The sequence below is a fragment of the Lycorma delicatula genome, chromosome 2, assembly GCF_047948215.1.
Source record: "Lycorma delicatula isolate Av1 chromosome 2, ASM4794821v1, whole genome shotgun sequence".
Classification (NCBI taxonomy): domain Eukaryota; kingdom Metazoa; phylum Arthropoda; class Insecta; order Hemiptera; family Fulgoridae; genus Lycorma; species Lycorma delicatula.
The window spans coordinates 9,394,525-9,410,000 of record NC_134456.1 but is presented as its reverse complement, the minus strand read 5'-3'; the positions used below and the strand labels follow the sequence as shown (position 1 = coordinate 9,410,000).

The 15,476-nt window shown below is 32.3% G+C and overlaps 1 protein-coding gene across 2 annotated transcripts in view; it reads left to right on the top strand.

The window, feature by feature from the left end:
• The window catches only part of LOC142320110 (uncharacterized), a 297,277-nt gene that overhangs the window by 194,106 nt on the left and 87,695 nt on the right, over window positions 1–15,476 (top strand). For both annotated transcript variants that reach the window (XM_075357790.1, XM_075357789.1), the window contains exon 3: window positions 3,733–3,852. In XM_075357790.1, coding sequence (XP_075213905.1) covers window positions 3,733–3,852 — 120 coding nt within the window. The remainder of the gene's footprint in view (window positions 1–3,732; window positions 3,853–15,476) is intronic.

Here is a 15,476-nt window from a genome sequence, read left to right as displayed (position 1 = left end):
AAACTCCAAACATATACTTTCAAAAATCTTTTCCTGACATTTAAATTAATTTTTGATGCAAACAAATTATATTTCTTACTGAAGGCTCGTTTAGCTTGTGCTATTCGGCATTTTATATCGCTCCTGCTTCGTCCATCTTTAGTAATTCTACTTCCCAAATAACAAAATTCTTCTACCTCCATAATCTTTTCTCTTCCTATTTCCACATTCAGCGGTCCATCTTTGTTATTTCTACTACATTCCATTACTTTTGTTTTGTTCTTGTTTATTTTCACGCGATAGTTCTTGCGTAGGACTTCATCTATGCCGTTCATTGTTTCTTCTAAATCCTTTTTACTCTCGGCTAGAATTACTATATCATCAGCAAATCGTAGCATCTTTATCTGTTCACCTTGTACTGTTACTCCGAATCTAAATTGTTCTTTAACATCATTAACTGCTAGTTCCATGTAAAAATTAAAAAGTAACGGTGATAGGGAACATCCTTGTCGGACTCCCTTTCTTATTACGGCTTCTTTCTTATGTTCTTCAATTGTTACTGTTGCTGTTTGGTTCCTGTATATGTTAGCAATTGTTCTTCTATTTCTGTATTTGAACTCTAATGTTTTTAAAATGCTGAACATTTTATTCCAGTCTACGTTATCTGACGGAAATTCCCCTTTTTCATAAATATTACACACCAGTTTGTATAATATATCAATCGCTTCCTCACCTGCACTGCGCAGTAATTCTACGGGTATTCCGTCCATTCCAGGAGCCTTTCTGCCATTTAAATCTTTTAATCCTCTCTTAAATTCAGATCTCAGTATTGTTTCTCCCATTTCATCCTCCTCAACTTCCTCTTCTTCCTCTATAACACCATTTTCTAATTCATTTCCTCCGTATAACTCTTCAATATATTCCACCCATCAACTGTTTAGTAGGACTATTTTTTTTTCTTTTTTAGAAGAGACTACATTCCGTCTAGGTGAAACCATATTTTTTCTGTGACTAGGAGACTTTTTAATAATAAAAAAAGAAAAAAGTTCAGGGAAGCAATTAGGTAAACAAAATTGAAATAAACGGTCTTAAAAAACGTTTCTCTAAATTCATTCTATTGTTCCCGACTCAACGATGGGAAATGTTTGCTTATTATTTAATTAATATAAATTTAAATTTTAATAAAAATCCTTCTAGGGATAAAAATTGAAGCAAATAAGTTTTCTTAATAGCCTTTGGTAATTAAAACAGGCTATTTTCATTATATAAAAATATTTATTTACTATTTAATTGCAGGAATATATTTAAGAAAAATTTTCTGGTGTCAAGAATTAATGCAGTCACAAATTTAACTTTATTTCATAATTAAACATTTTATATTTTGATAATTATCTTTATTTTTTAGCGGAGTAGTGTTTTCGTTATTCATTCGCAAAATTTTGGGTTTCACTCCAGGTATGGCAGGAACATTTTCACCAACAAAAAACTTTCATAACCAAATTGGCTTCAGAAAAGTCATATTACCGTAAACATTTTATAAAATTCTATTTGTCTAGTCTCAGAAACGAGAAAAGACAGGAGTAAAAAAGAAACAATGATTATATTTTTTTCTTTTAATATCATATTGAGGCTAACGGTGTGGCGATTCCATCGTCCAGCATCTTTAACATTACACTCAGCCAAATAAACGATTCCTAACCCACCGGGTTGGTCTAGTAGTGAAAGCGTCTTCCCAAAACAGCTGATTTGGAAGTCGAAAGTTCCAGCGTTCAAGTCCTAGTAAAGGCAGTTACTTTAATACGGATTTGAATACTAGATGGTAAATAATAGTGTTCTCTGGTGGTTGGGTTTCAATTAACCACACATCTCAGGAGTAGTCGAACTGAGACTGTACCAGAATACACTTCATTTACACTCAATACTTATCATCCTCATTCATCCTCTGAAGTAATATCTGAACGGTAATTCCCGGAGGCTAAACAGGAAAAAGGAAGCTAAATGATTCCTAGGATATATCCTTCTCCTAAATGAAAAAAGCCTCATGTAAGGATGGATGAAAAGGTAGGAATTAGGGCTGTTAGGGAAGAGAAATCTCCCTTAACATTCGAAGGACTACAGGTTTAAGTAGTTAAAAATAGTTGGTCAACGGCATTATAATTTTGAAAACAATAACAATTACTGCATTAAAAATTCACGTGAATATCATCAGGAATCAATGGAAATTTAATGTGATAGTCATTGATTGATATTGATTACGGCACAACAAGAGGAATAATGTCTTTTGTCGTAATCTATGATATAGGCCGGTATCGCATGTTATGATGAAGATACGTATAAGTAGTACAAATATAAATTGAATATCTTTCCCGTAAAAAAGGAAGGTGTGTGAGTTTGTTTGTCTGTTTGTTGTATGTACTCACATTTTTATTTTAACCGCTACTGGCGCAGAGCAGACCAATGGTGGTGCGCCGGGCGGCTGCGCGCAGCGCATGAACGATTTATACTTATTGATACGAACGATTTATTTAAAATTTTATTTGTGTTTTGGAGATAAAAAAGGAAAACATTGGCCGTGTTAAAAATCACAACTCAAGTAAAAGTTAAATCAGGATTTTCAAACTTTTCGTCGTAAAAGTTTTTGTTGTTAGCACGCTAAGTTTATGAAGTTATTTAGTTAAACTGGAAAAAATAATTTAACATTACCATGTGCAACAAAACATAAACCATGTAATATTTTTGCGGCGGGCGTTTGGCCCGACTTTTTCCTAGTAATTATAAAGAATATAAATAAAAACTAATAATCTATTTGCTCGGTTCATAATTAAATAGATAGTTTTGTAGATTAATTGTTAAATTTTTTGTCGTAATCAGTCCAGTGAAAAGTTATCTTTTATTTATCTGGGATCTATTTTAAGATTTAACTCTAAGGCTCTATTTTTAATTATTATATTGCAATGTAATATAGAGCAATGCATTGCAGTTTAATTATAAAAAACTGCACTGCAAACCTATTGTTACAATTTCAACACGCAGTATAATTATCTTTTGGCGTATCATTATTAAATAAACCTGTACAATGATTTATAAATGACATTTTCATAAAGTATAACAATTGCGTAACTTTATAATTTATTATACCCTACTTTTAAGATGAAAGTTAAGTCGATCATTAGCGGAAGTTTTTTTAATTAATTTGTTTTACCTTCTTTACTGCCCTAGTTAAGTTAAATATCTACTGATAATTAAAAAATCTTTGGAATCTCTTTGAAAGTATTGCTTGCATTTATTTATAAGTAGTATAATGATAAGTTATCCAAATATTTGGAAGATACTATTAGCCAGTCATGTGTTATTAATCATACATGTGTAATCAGTTGATTTAAAATGAGAGGAACCACTATGCGTTGACGTTCGGGGAAAACTATTGGCAAATCGTGTCTAATCATATATTTGTATAACCAATTAATTTAAATGAGAGGAACACTATGCGTTCTGATTGGCTACTGTAATAATTAACCAAACGTTCGGGGCAAACTATTGATCAATCATGTATGTATAGCCAATAAAACGAATTGAATTAAACGGTAGACACACTGTACGCTCTAATTACCTATATTACGATTAACCAGTTGTATTTACATAAATTTTTAAGAACGATGAAATAATATATTTTGAATATCAATTATTAAATTTCTTTTTAATATCTTAATATACTTTTTTTAAATACGGTATTCTTTTTTTTGTTTTTGATAGATTGGAAGCATTGACAGTGGTTCATCGGATAGCAACCAACAAGAAGCTGGAGGAGGTTCACTTAACAGAGATAAAAGAACAATTGGATTCTTAAGGCAATTATTCCCAGGATTATCTCAGGTGAGAACATTCTTCCATTTTTATTAACATCAGTATATCTCTCTCTTTCTCGTAGTTTAGTTAAGTGATTATTGTTAAGTTATATATTTATTTATTCATCTCATCTGTTTTATATAGTTAATATTTAAATATTTCAATTAAATAAATTTATTGTTTTTTTCAACAAACTATTGTTGTATTTTTATGTGTATTTTCAAAACTGTTTACATTTACGTACAAAAAGAACGGAGTAATAATCTAAAAAAGTAAAACGAAGTTTTATTGACGATTTCTTATTTGGCTGACATTAAAAATAAATTAGAATGATTCTTCTGAATTGTATTAATAGAACAATTATTTTTTTTTATAATTAATAATAATAAAATAATACGAATGAGATGACAAAAACGACGAATTATTTAACAAATAAATGCTTATATTCTTTTCATTTAAAGTCTTATCTTATTAAGGCAGTAAAATTACAAAATGTGATCTGTTTACGATTATAAAAAAACGGATAGCATTTACGCAGGAAAACCTGTTTATTCTTTTACCATAATCTGTCATGTCATTCTTTGGGCAGAGGCGCATTTGCTTTACTAGACAGAAATGCTTTCTCTGGTTTATTATATAACTATTCGCTACTATAAATAAACTAAAAGTATCACATGTGGAATGAAATAAACATTAACTACCCTTCGAAGGCCTTGAAGTGTTACAATCGTAGTATGTTCGGCTAATTGAAGATAATGAAAGCCCACTTCACGCCTCATTTTCCGTAGTAAAGTTGGTATAAAAGTGGCTACACCTCTTAACTATAACCATAAATTGTCACCACCCCGGCGCACGGGCGCTCGAAAACAACCTGCGTTATGTATATCTCTCCTGCCTGCCCTTACGGCGGGCAGACATCTAACCCTTAATAGAGGTATATCGCGCTCAGACTAGTAAATATCAATCTATTTTGTACTGACTGAGATAGCTCTGGGACGCAACGCCCCAGAGCAATCCATCCAACCGCATTTCCTTAATTCAAACCAAGTTAAATCGAAGTAAATTAAGTAAATGACAAAGTGTAAGCCCAAAAATCGCGTCCGACGTACTCTCCTAAAGAGAGGACGCCCACCTAAATAAAGGATTTCGGCTCACTGTAGGCTGAAATGGAGTGCGTCATGGAAGATAAGCTTATTAGCACATCGTTCCATCGGGCCCCTACCGACAAACCCTCCATTGGATCGGAACGCAATCCAAACTTCACAAAACGAATAAACGCCAACAATTATTAATAACCGCCAGTCCATTAGAATCATCCAGCAGCAAAGGACGTTAGTCCGTATACTGCGAAAAGTAGGAGGGTATTGCACCCTCCGACATCCTTGCGTTCCGTTCCAGTATAACCATATTGTTTCTAGGGTATACTTCAAGAAAAGCCTGGAAACAGCTGTATTTAATTAAACTGATTGTGGATAGATATTAGCAATAGATTTAAATATGTACAGATACAAAAGTAGGCTACTAGTTTACAGAATGTAAACTATACTTTCTGACTTTGTTTTCTAACACTTTCTTTCTCTCATATATATATATATATATATATAGAGAGAGAGAGTGTGTGTGTGTGTGTTAGAAAAATATGAAATCCTATACAGGTATCCCGGGAGTAGTTAGTCAAATTTAAGGAACTCATTCAGGAAATCAAAATAAACAAAAAAAATTAATTTGGTCAAATGGTCTAACTCGTTTCATTTCCCTCTTTCTAACATTTTTTGTTCTTGTTTTTTTTTTTTTTACAAAAAAGAGAATCTTAAGAAAGGATTGAGTTACTTTATTGAAATTTGATGTACATGTACACAATAAAAAATGTTTATAAAATAAATAAATTTGAAAATTTTAATTTTTAAAACTCAAAATTGGTGGTCATTTAAATTTGTAAATGGAACATTTAAACATTTTAAAAGGAATGTTTCGGAAGCGCTATAGTTTGCAAATAATAAGGAGATCCACAGTTACCTAGGGATGCCACTTATTCGTGAAGAAATCCACCGGCTAAGTTCAAAATATGTACTTAAGCTTAACGCGCACGAAAACCATCTTGCTGTTAACCTTTTGGATAATAGTGAAGATGTGAGACGTCTAAAGAGGCTACATGTATTGGATCTAGAGGCTGTTGTGCGTTGAATACCATCCTATATCCCTGTATGTTCTTTTTTCTTATGTATGACTTGTGACAATTTTTTTTAATACTTAATTACTTGTTCTGTCTAATTTATTGTTAATTTTATTGTTCTCAACCTTTTAATCCTATTGTTATCAGTATCTATGTTATGTAACGTTACATTTTTTTTTCTTCTTGTGTGTTTGTCTTGTTCCTCGGTCATTTGACTGGTTTGATGCAGCTCTCCAAGATTCCTTATCTAGTGCTAGTCGTTTCATTTCAGTGTACCCTCTACATCCTACATCCCTAACAATTTGTTTTCCTACATTTATCCTATCCATTTTCCTTTTTAAATTTTCTAGCCTACCAACCTTTTTTAAACTTCTAACATTCCACGCTCCGGACTCGTAGAATGTTATTTTTTGGTGACCCCTTCCTTAGTAGTCCCCACCCGGAGATCCGAACGGGGGACTAGTTTACCTCCGGAATATTTTACCAAGGAAGCCGCTCCATCATTGTTATATGAAAATGCAGAGCCACATTTTCTTGGAAAAAAAGCAGCTGTAGTTTTCCATTGCTTTCAGCTGCGCAGTACTCAGAGGACTGAGTGATGTTGATATGGCCGTCCAAATCATTCTGACTCACGCCCTAAAACAACTACTGAAAGAGCTGCTGCCCTCTTTCAGGAATCATTCCTTAGTCTGGCTCTCAACAGATACCTCTCCGATATGGTTGCACCTTCAGTCCAGCTACTCTGATCCCTGAGCACTCAAGCCCCCTCACCAACGGCAAGGTCCCATGATTCATAGAGGAGGTTTTTCTTCTTAACAGTTAAATAGCGAATTGTTCATACTTTGTTATGCTTATTTATACTTTTATTTATTATATTCTTTATTGTACTGTACTTTGTTTAAACCTTTATATTGTCTTGGGGGGGGGGGGCCTCCCGTTACGTCATTATTACAAATTGTTCAATCCACTTATAGTTTCATTGTTCGGGAAACTAATTGTAAATAAAACAATACACACAAACAAATTAATGTTGAATCTAAATATTATTTTTACCGAATTATGTATTATTGAATAAAAGGGTACCTTAATTGTTCAGATCAGTTGATAAATAACCAAAATATAACTGAAATCAATAAAGTGAATCGCAAAAATTTTGTAGCCTGACAATTTTGTGTCTGTTTTCACTTCCTTCGCTAATTGAATTAATAATTTTTTTGTTATTATTATTATTGTGGGAATGGGGGTGTAAAATTTAATTTTCTTTATGTTTTGAGGTATGGGAAGTACGAAAATATCATTCACTTAAATTTGGGTTTCCTTATACATTTATTTATTTACAGGCCAACGAATAAGATTTTGTGGCTCAAAAATTTCCAAAATTATTAAATCAATCTCATTGAAATTTAGATATGTTGTAGCAGTAAATCTGAAGTTGTTCATATGCAAATTTGATGAAGATTGGATGAGTTTTTATTTAGTTACTCTCAATTTAAGGTCAAAAAAATTTGAGAGAGGCAAGTTAGAAGCGTGGTTTCTTATAATGTTTCAAGTTGAAACGTGGAAACAAACTAAAATAACAAAAAGTCGGTCCTAAGTAGAACTGCGCAAGATTTTTTATTTTTATTTTAGATGTAATAAAATCCTAAGTATATATCTTTCTCCTCCGTATATATTTACACATTTATTAAATCAATTAAAATTTAAAACTGTTTCTGTCAAAAATTGTATAAATTTATTAATATTTTAGAATATCCTTTAAAAATTATTTAATAAATTTAAATCAGAAATTTTCTCAGCTCTCTAATTTGTAATTGCCTATTGTATACTTTGAAAAAAAGGAAAAATATTTAATATCTTTATATTATAAATCGAATGCTCGTATTACAGTCGTAATTTTGGAAAGATATTTTTTTACATCTATGTTTTTATCTTATCAAACCAATTAGAAAGATATTTTTTTCTAGTATAGTTCTAATTTCAAATATATGGTTCTCCCGTCACTCCTAAATGTGGGAAGAGTTAGTATCCCCTCATTTTCGACACGTTTTCGAAAAAATCCCTTTCGGCACACCGGAAGGCGGAGATTGATTTCACCGGTGCTAAGTAGGGGATAAAAAATATTTCCACCTTAAAAGTTAAGAAAAACTTCAAATTTACTCAATACGACAATGGTTGCATGTGAAAAAATGTTTCACATATTTAGCATACGACAAGCCCCATCTTACAATTCCAGCAATATTTTTGTCATCCCTTGCCGTAAGGGTTGGTCATATCAAAAATTGTTTCAGACAAAAGTTTTAGGTAATGTTTAGAGGACTAACGATCATTTTAAACCGATTCGATACAGTGCTATTGAGGGAGGGTTTTTTTGTCTACAAAACCCCATTTTTTCCATCCCCTGGGCCAATGGTTGGTGATATCAAAAAACTTTAGCTAGGTAAGTTTTAGGCCTTTATCCAAAGAATAATAGGAACTTTAAACGAATTCGATATTTTACTTAATAAGAAAGTTGTAGTGATTATGGCAATTATCGTGTCCAGAATAAAGTGAAATATATAAGTAAATGTATGTATAAACTTTTGAGCTGATGGTGATTTTGGGGTCTGTGAGATGTGAAACTTCGCGTTTCACATCCCACAGACCACAGGTAAGTCGAAATTTTCTGGAAATCGAATCATGGTATCTATTACAATAGGTAGCTTTCTTATGAAATCTACCTAAAATACAATTGAAGTATGTACATACATATCTCCCATTACTAATAACTATTCTGTTATGTTTAAATTTAAAAAGATTCGCTAGCGTGAATTTTTTTTAAGAAGTAGGAAGGAACTTATGGGACATGATATAAAAAAATAAAAGAATATATTTTTTTCTATTTGTTGACTTAATAAAAGTAAAACAAAAACTTGGCAAAATACTGCATGACTCTCCTGGCTATTAGTAATAAAAATTAAAGATTTAGAACCAATAAAAAAAAAATCGAAAATATATTTTTTAGAGGTGGGAAATAAATTTTAAGAGAATGTTTTCCAAAGATATTCGTTAAATTTAACACCCCCTTCAATAAAGGTTGAAATAAGAAAATGAGAATTTTCAAAAAACGTTTCTGCATTTCAGGGCTGGAGTCTACAATTAGAAAAAGTTGTACACATTTCTTGAGAGCTCTATATATGACGTATAAACACTTTCAAAAAATCTTGAAAGTTATTTAAACCAAAGGTTAATAGAGCAAAATAACAAAAATCATATCAGGTTATCTAAAATGGATTGAGCCTTTGGGGACCAAAATTGAGAATACATTTATTATTATTGTAAAATAACATTATGAGGCCACATATGCACCATTTTTTTTCGATGATCTGCCATTTTTCCGGCATCACCATAACTCCGGCGCTATAGAACTTCTGTTGTTTCTGGTCAAAAAATTGTGACACGTGGCTTTTGCAGGCCTCTTTTGAAACTAACTTAACATCATTCAGAGAGTTCTTCGGAGAACTAAAAAATGATAGTCTGACGGTCCCAGGAACGGGCTATACGTTGGATGCATTAAAACCACAGTCAAGTTCTCTCAATTTCTGACGGGTTGTTAAAAATATATGCTGTCGTGCTTTGCCAGCGTGGTATCAGCCTTTCTATTGACCAGTTCAGACCGGTTTTTTTTTAATTACTAGGTACGATAGCGCTAATTGTCGACAGTACAGGTCTGACTCTGTTCTGCGTGGCGGCAGAAGCTTGTGATGCACGATGCCATACTAATCACACCAAACGCGCAGCATAACCTTCCTGGGCGTCAGTGTTGGCTTTGCCGTAAACTGTGGAGCATCTCCTCGCTTCGACCACGATCTTTTTCGCACTTTGTTGTCGTAGGTTATCCATTTTACATTACTCGTGATCAAACGCTTCAAATATTTTTGAAGCTCGATTTCTTTACGTTTCAGTAGATATTCGCAGATAGAAATTCGATCGAGTCAGTTTTTCTGAGTCGAAATTTTCTGGAAATCGAATCATGGTATCTATTACAATAGGTAGCTTTCTTATGAAATCTACCTAAAATACAATTGAAGTATGTACATACATATCTCCCATTAGTAATACATACATTTCTCCAAATTGTTTAACACTGATTGCTGATGGATTTTTAGATTATTGGTGATGTCATGACTGCATGCATGCCAATTTTCCTTGACTTTTGCCATAATACGCTAACACTATCTCGTGTGGAAAAGACAATAATTTTTAGACTATCTATTATATTTCAGTTTTAAGAGGTTGGGTTTGATTTTTTTTTCTCTTGATTATTTATATATGCATTGTAGGTAACAAATTTGCTTTAATACAGTTTTCCCTAACATAACTCTGAAGAAAATTGAAATCGACTTTTTCGCGATAGCTCCTTCCACCTTAACGAAGTATGAAAAAAGAGGAATATGAGCAGTGCTCCATATATAGAGATATTTGAGCCAAATTTGAAGAAAATCGATTCGGTCAACCCTGAGATATAAGGTCAAAGCAGTGCGATGTATAAACGTTACATACATACATTTTTTTTTTCTAATGTGTTCGATGAAATCTGTTCAACTTGTGAACAATAAGCAACCCCCTCCCCAAAAAGCCCAATGAGATGAAATGACACGTATGAGATGTAAATGAGATATAGTATTGTACAGACTCAGGCCGATAATTCCTGATACGTGTAACAACCAAATTACACCGGTATCCATCCACTGTGTAGTATTGAAATCCATTAAAAGCAACTAACTTTTACTAGGATTTGAACCTTAGAACAATCGACTTCAAAAATCAGCTGTTAAATAACTGATTTGCGATTAGTTAACCACTAGACCAGCCCGGTGGGCTACATACATACATAATTTTTTTTTTTGGTCAAGATGAACTAGTTTGACTCTAAAAATATGGCTATTTTAGTCATATTCGACGGGAGGAAGTAATAGCTTAAATAAAAAATAAAAAAACATTAAATTATTTCTACTAATTGTCGTTAAATTTTTTATTTTTTTTTGTACAGAATTATAAACATTAAATTTTTACCACAGAAATAGTCGTAGCGGTTACAAACCCTATGTAGAGTACAACACATATCACGACTAACGGATAAGCCGGTCCACTATTACGTCATAGCTTTCTCTAGATGACCACTATTATAACTATGCAGCCTTAATACGTTCAGGTTGTTTTCCGTCTGTATTATTTATATACAATCCTCCTATCTAGCTGTGTAATAGACAAAGTAAAAGATTTCAAGAAATTGTTACACAGTATTAAAGAAGAGTGGGTATATATATATATATATATATATATATATCTTCATCTTTTTTTTTTTGTACTTGTTCTTTCTTCCTATTTGCATAACGTTAGTCCCTGTACGTCCTCAACCTGAACATCTTTATTGTTTGAATTACCTTCCTTATCGTCAGTTTTACAATATTGTAAAACATTATATAAAATTACAGAAGTCGTTGTAGTACTCGTTTTTAATATCTTTACAAAAGCAATTTGAATATTTTTGTTACATCAAATAAGTTGTTTATCTTGAAAAGAGGAAAAAACAATAAAAATACATTATAAAGTTACGTTATATTTTACTGAAACATTTATCAAAATTTCTCAATTTTATGAAGTGTTTTATTACGTTGTCTCTTGTCCCTTATCTTATACCCTCTCACTCAACCACTCTCTCACTCTCTCTCGCTCTCTCTCTCTCTCACTATTATTTATTCTAGTAGATATATTCTACCATCCCTTATAGGCGTATTCCTGTCATCAAAATAATGAAAATACTTCATATATATTTTGGATTACAACTACCAAATCTGAAGGAACATAAATTATTGAGAAAAAGGAATGAGTTTTACACGTAATATTAAAAAAAATTCTAAAATTGCATCTCAGAACTGCTTTTCATTATTTCCGATAAAATTGTTGAAAAATCCCCAAAAAACTGAAATCCGAAAGTATGCTTTTTCGAAAAAGTAAATTTATTTTGTTTGAATTGCCAATAATGAAATTAAACTTAAAGACCTCTAAAAAAAATAATTAATTATTTGTGATAAAATTTATGTGATTACATTCAATCAAAATTGAATAATTTATTTTTTAAATAAAAAAAAAAACGCCGCGTAAATTAACATCTTAATAAATCTCTTTTTAAAAATGGATTGACCGGAAGATTACGAGAGTAGCCGGCCAGATCTTCTGATTTGACAAATCTTCGTATAGAAGAAGAAGGTCCTTTTGATTTTCTTATGGAGATATTAAAAGATATATTCAAAGATCTGATAGCCCGACAACAAAAGTAAATATTACGATGAATCATGTTTTTTTCTTTAAGAATGTTAGAAAAAGCACTTGTGAACATAAATCTTCGAGTAAAAGTGGACATTAACACTGACGATGAATATTTTAAATAGCTAATGTTCTATTATTATTGTAAGTTAATTTAATAGTAGGAGTAAATTGAATAATTAAAATGTTAGTTTTTTTTTTAATTATTTTAAGTAGGTCTACCTATAAACTCATCTTTTTTAATCCAAGACTTTCGGAATGTTTATTTTCCCGAATATAGCTCTATTTTCGTTAACGTCAACGTAGCTAATAAGGGAAAATATGTCAAAATTTTTGTAATAAGGAGTTTAGTAAATGTTGAAGTTTTAAGACAAAAAAACAAAAAAAAAAATTATAGAAATGTCCGGATGATGCGTGTACTTACACGTACATAGGAAGTCGAGAATTCTAAGGTTCATATCCTAGTAAAGGTAGTTACTTTTATACGAATTTGAATACTAGATCGTGCGTACCGGGGTTCTTTGGTGGTTTTATTTTTGGAGCTCATCATTTTTTATCCACCCTGGAGCCGGACCCGCAACTAAGCATTTACACAGCTCCAGGGGGTGCCATCGCCTCAAACTACGTCATCGAGAACTAATGTTCCCCCCAGGTAACCGGGACGCGGTCTCTTAATTATACGCCATGCCTGTAATGACAAGAACTCCAAAGGAATCCCCACCGAGACTACGGTCTTACTTTACCCCTCATTTTGAAGTCCCAAGGGAGTGCCCGTCCAATCATCGGCAGTGGGACACCTAAGCGGTCTTTGTTAGTTCTTTCTTTCTTTTTTCCTATTTAGCCTCCGGTAACTACCGTTTAGATAACACTTCAGAGGATGAAGTATTATCGTGGCGCGAGTGGTAGCGTCTCGGTCTTTGTTAGTTAGGATTCAATTAACCGCACATCTCAGGAATGGTCGACCTGAGACTTTATAAGATTTCACTTCATTTACATTCCTGCATTTTATCCTCATTTATCCTCTGAAGTAATACCTCACGGTAGTTCTGGAGGCTAAACGGAAAAACAGTAAGAGAGAGAGAGTGAGAGAGAGGTATGTTTGACCTGTATTTATATTAATATCTACCGACTAGCTCAAAATAAATTCTTCGGAAACGGTAAATACATAATATAAAAGATTCCTGTATGTGGGGCATTGATGGAATTATGTTTTGGACAAAATTAAAAAAAAGGAAAAGGTAGTTTTCGTCATTTTTTATTTTTTCCTTTTTGTACAGCAGCCGTAGAAAATTGAAATTTATTCCGATGAAAGTACTTATTAAGTTATTTAAAATTTCAAAGTTTTAAACGATCTGAGTTAAAAACACATCCGAGTCAATATGTAGATATTAAAAGAAAAACTTTTTTTTAATGTTTTTCCTTCGCTTCTCGAAAACTCGTTGAACAAAAAAAATAAATTTGGCATAAATATTTGGATATTTATATCCCAACTTTTCCCTGATTTTCGACCTCATAGGATGAGGACATCACGAAACTCATTTTTTTTTTTAATAAACTATATATTTTTTTTTAACTCTGTTGAACAACATATCATTAAATTGGGACAAATTATTGAATTAAATAATTACTCCAATAAATAAACTCCTCATATCAGAAAAAAATAGGGAGACTGCATGCGATCTGAAAATAAAATATTAACTTTTTAAAACTAATTTTTTAGACTGAAAATTCAAATGTATTTCAAATTAATATTGATGACGTGGATGGAGCCTTTAAAAAAAAAGCTGACGACTCTTAGCATTAGTTTTTTATACTTACATAGTGCAAAAATAATGATAAATGGAAAAAGTTAGATAAGATTTCTTTTTTGGGGTGGGAGTAATCTATGATGACGTTTTATTGTAAATTATTATTTATGTTGAAATAAACCAAAAAAGTTTAAAAAGATCAAAAAGATTAGTATTTTTTCCTGAACCCAGCCTCCAAAATCGCCTTCCAAGAAATTCTTTTAATTTTTCTATGTTAAATAGAAGAAACTAAAAAAATTCCATTAAAAATGTACAACCAATAAGAAGTTACCTTAAGATTTCATTTTTGTTGGTGAGGGGATTAAATATAATGAAATTTTATTGTAATATTTATTTATTTTACGTAAAACCAAGATATAGAGTAACAGCCGTGACATGATGTCAACAGGACTAGACGGAGTTGCCAAGGCATCTGTTCCCAGTCTGGCGTGTACGTGTAAATGTACCGATAATTGTGTAGTGTTGAACAGACTTAGGCCAACCACTCCTGAAACGTGTATTTAATTGAAACCCAACCACCAAAGAACACCGGTTTCCACAGTTTATCATCCATAGCAATTGCCTTTACAAGGACTCGAACATTAGAACTTCCGACATCGAAAATAAAATAAAATATTATTATTAAAAGGGAATTATTTAAAGTTTAATAATTTTTTTTTTGTCTTCAGTTATTTGACTGGTTTGACTGATGCAGCTCTCCAAGATTCCCTATCTAGTGCTAGTCGTTTCATTTCAGTATACCCTCCACATCCTACATCCCTAACAATTTGTTTTACATATTCCAAACGTGGCCTGCCTACACAATTTTTTCCTTCTACCTGTCCTTCCAATATTAAAGTGACTATTCCAGGATGCCTTAGTATGTGGCCTGTAAGTCTGTCTCTTCTTTTAACTATATTTTTCCAAACGCTTCTTTCTTCATCTATTTGCCGCAATACCTCTTCATTTGTCACTAGATCCACCCGTCTGATTTTTAACATTCTCCTATAGCACCGCATTTCAAAAACTTCTAATCTTTTCTTCTCAGATACTCCGATCGTCCAAGTTTCACTTCCATATAAAGCGACACTCCAAACATATACTTTCAAAAATCTTTTCCTGATGTTTAAATTAATTTTTGATGTAAACAAATTATATTTCTTACTGAAGGCTCGTTTAGCTTGTGCTATTCGGCATTTTATATCGCTCCTGCTTCGTCCATCTTTAGTAATTCTACTTCCCAAATAACAAAATTCTTCTACCTCCGTAATCTTTTCTCCTCCTATTTTCACATTCAGCGGTCCATCTTTGTTATTTCTACTACATTTCATTACTTTTGTTTTGTTCTTGTTTATTTGCACGCGATAGTTCTTGCGTAGGACTTC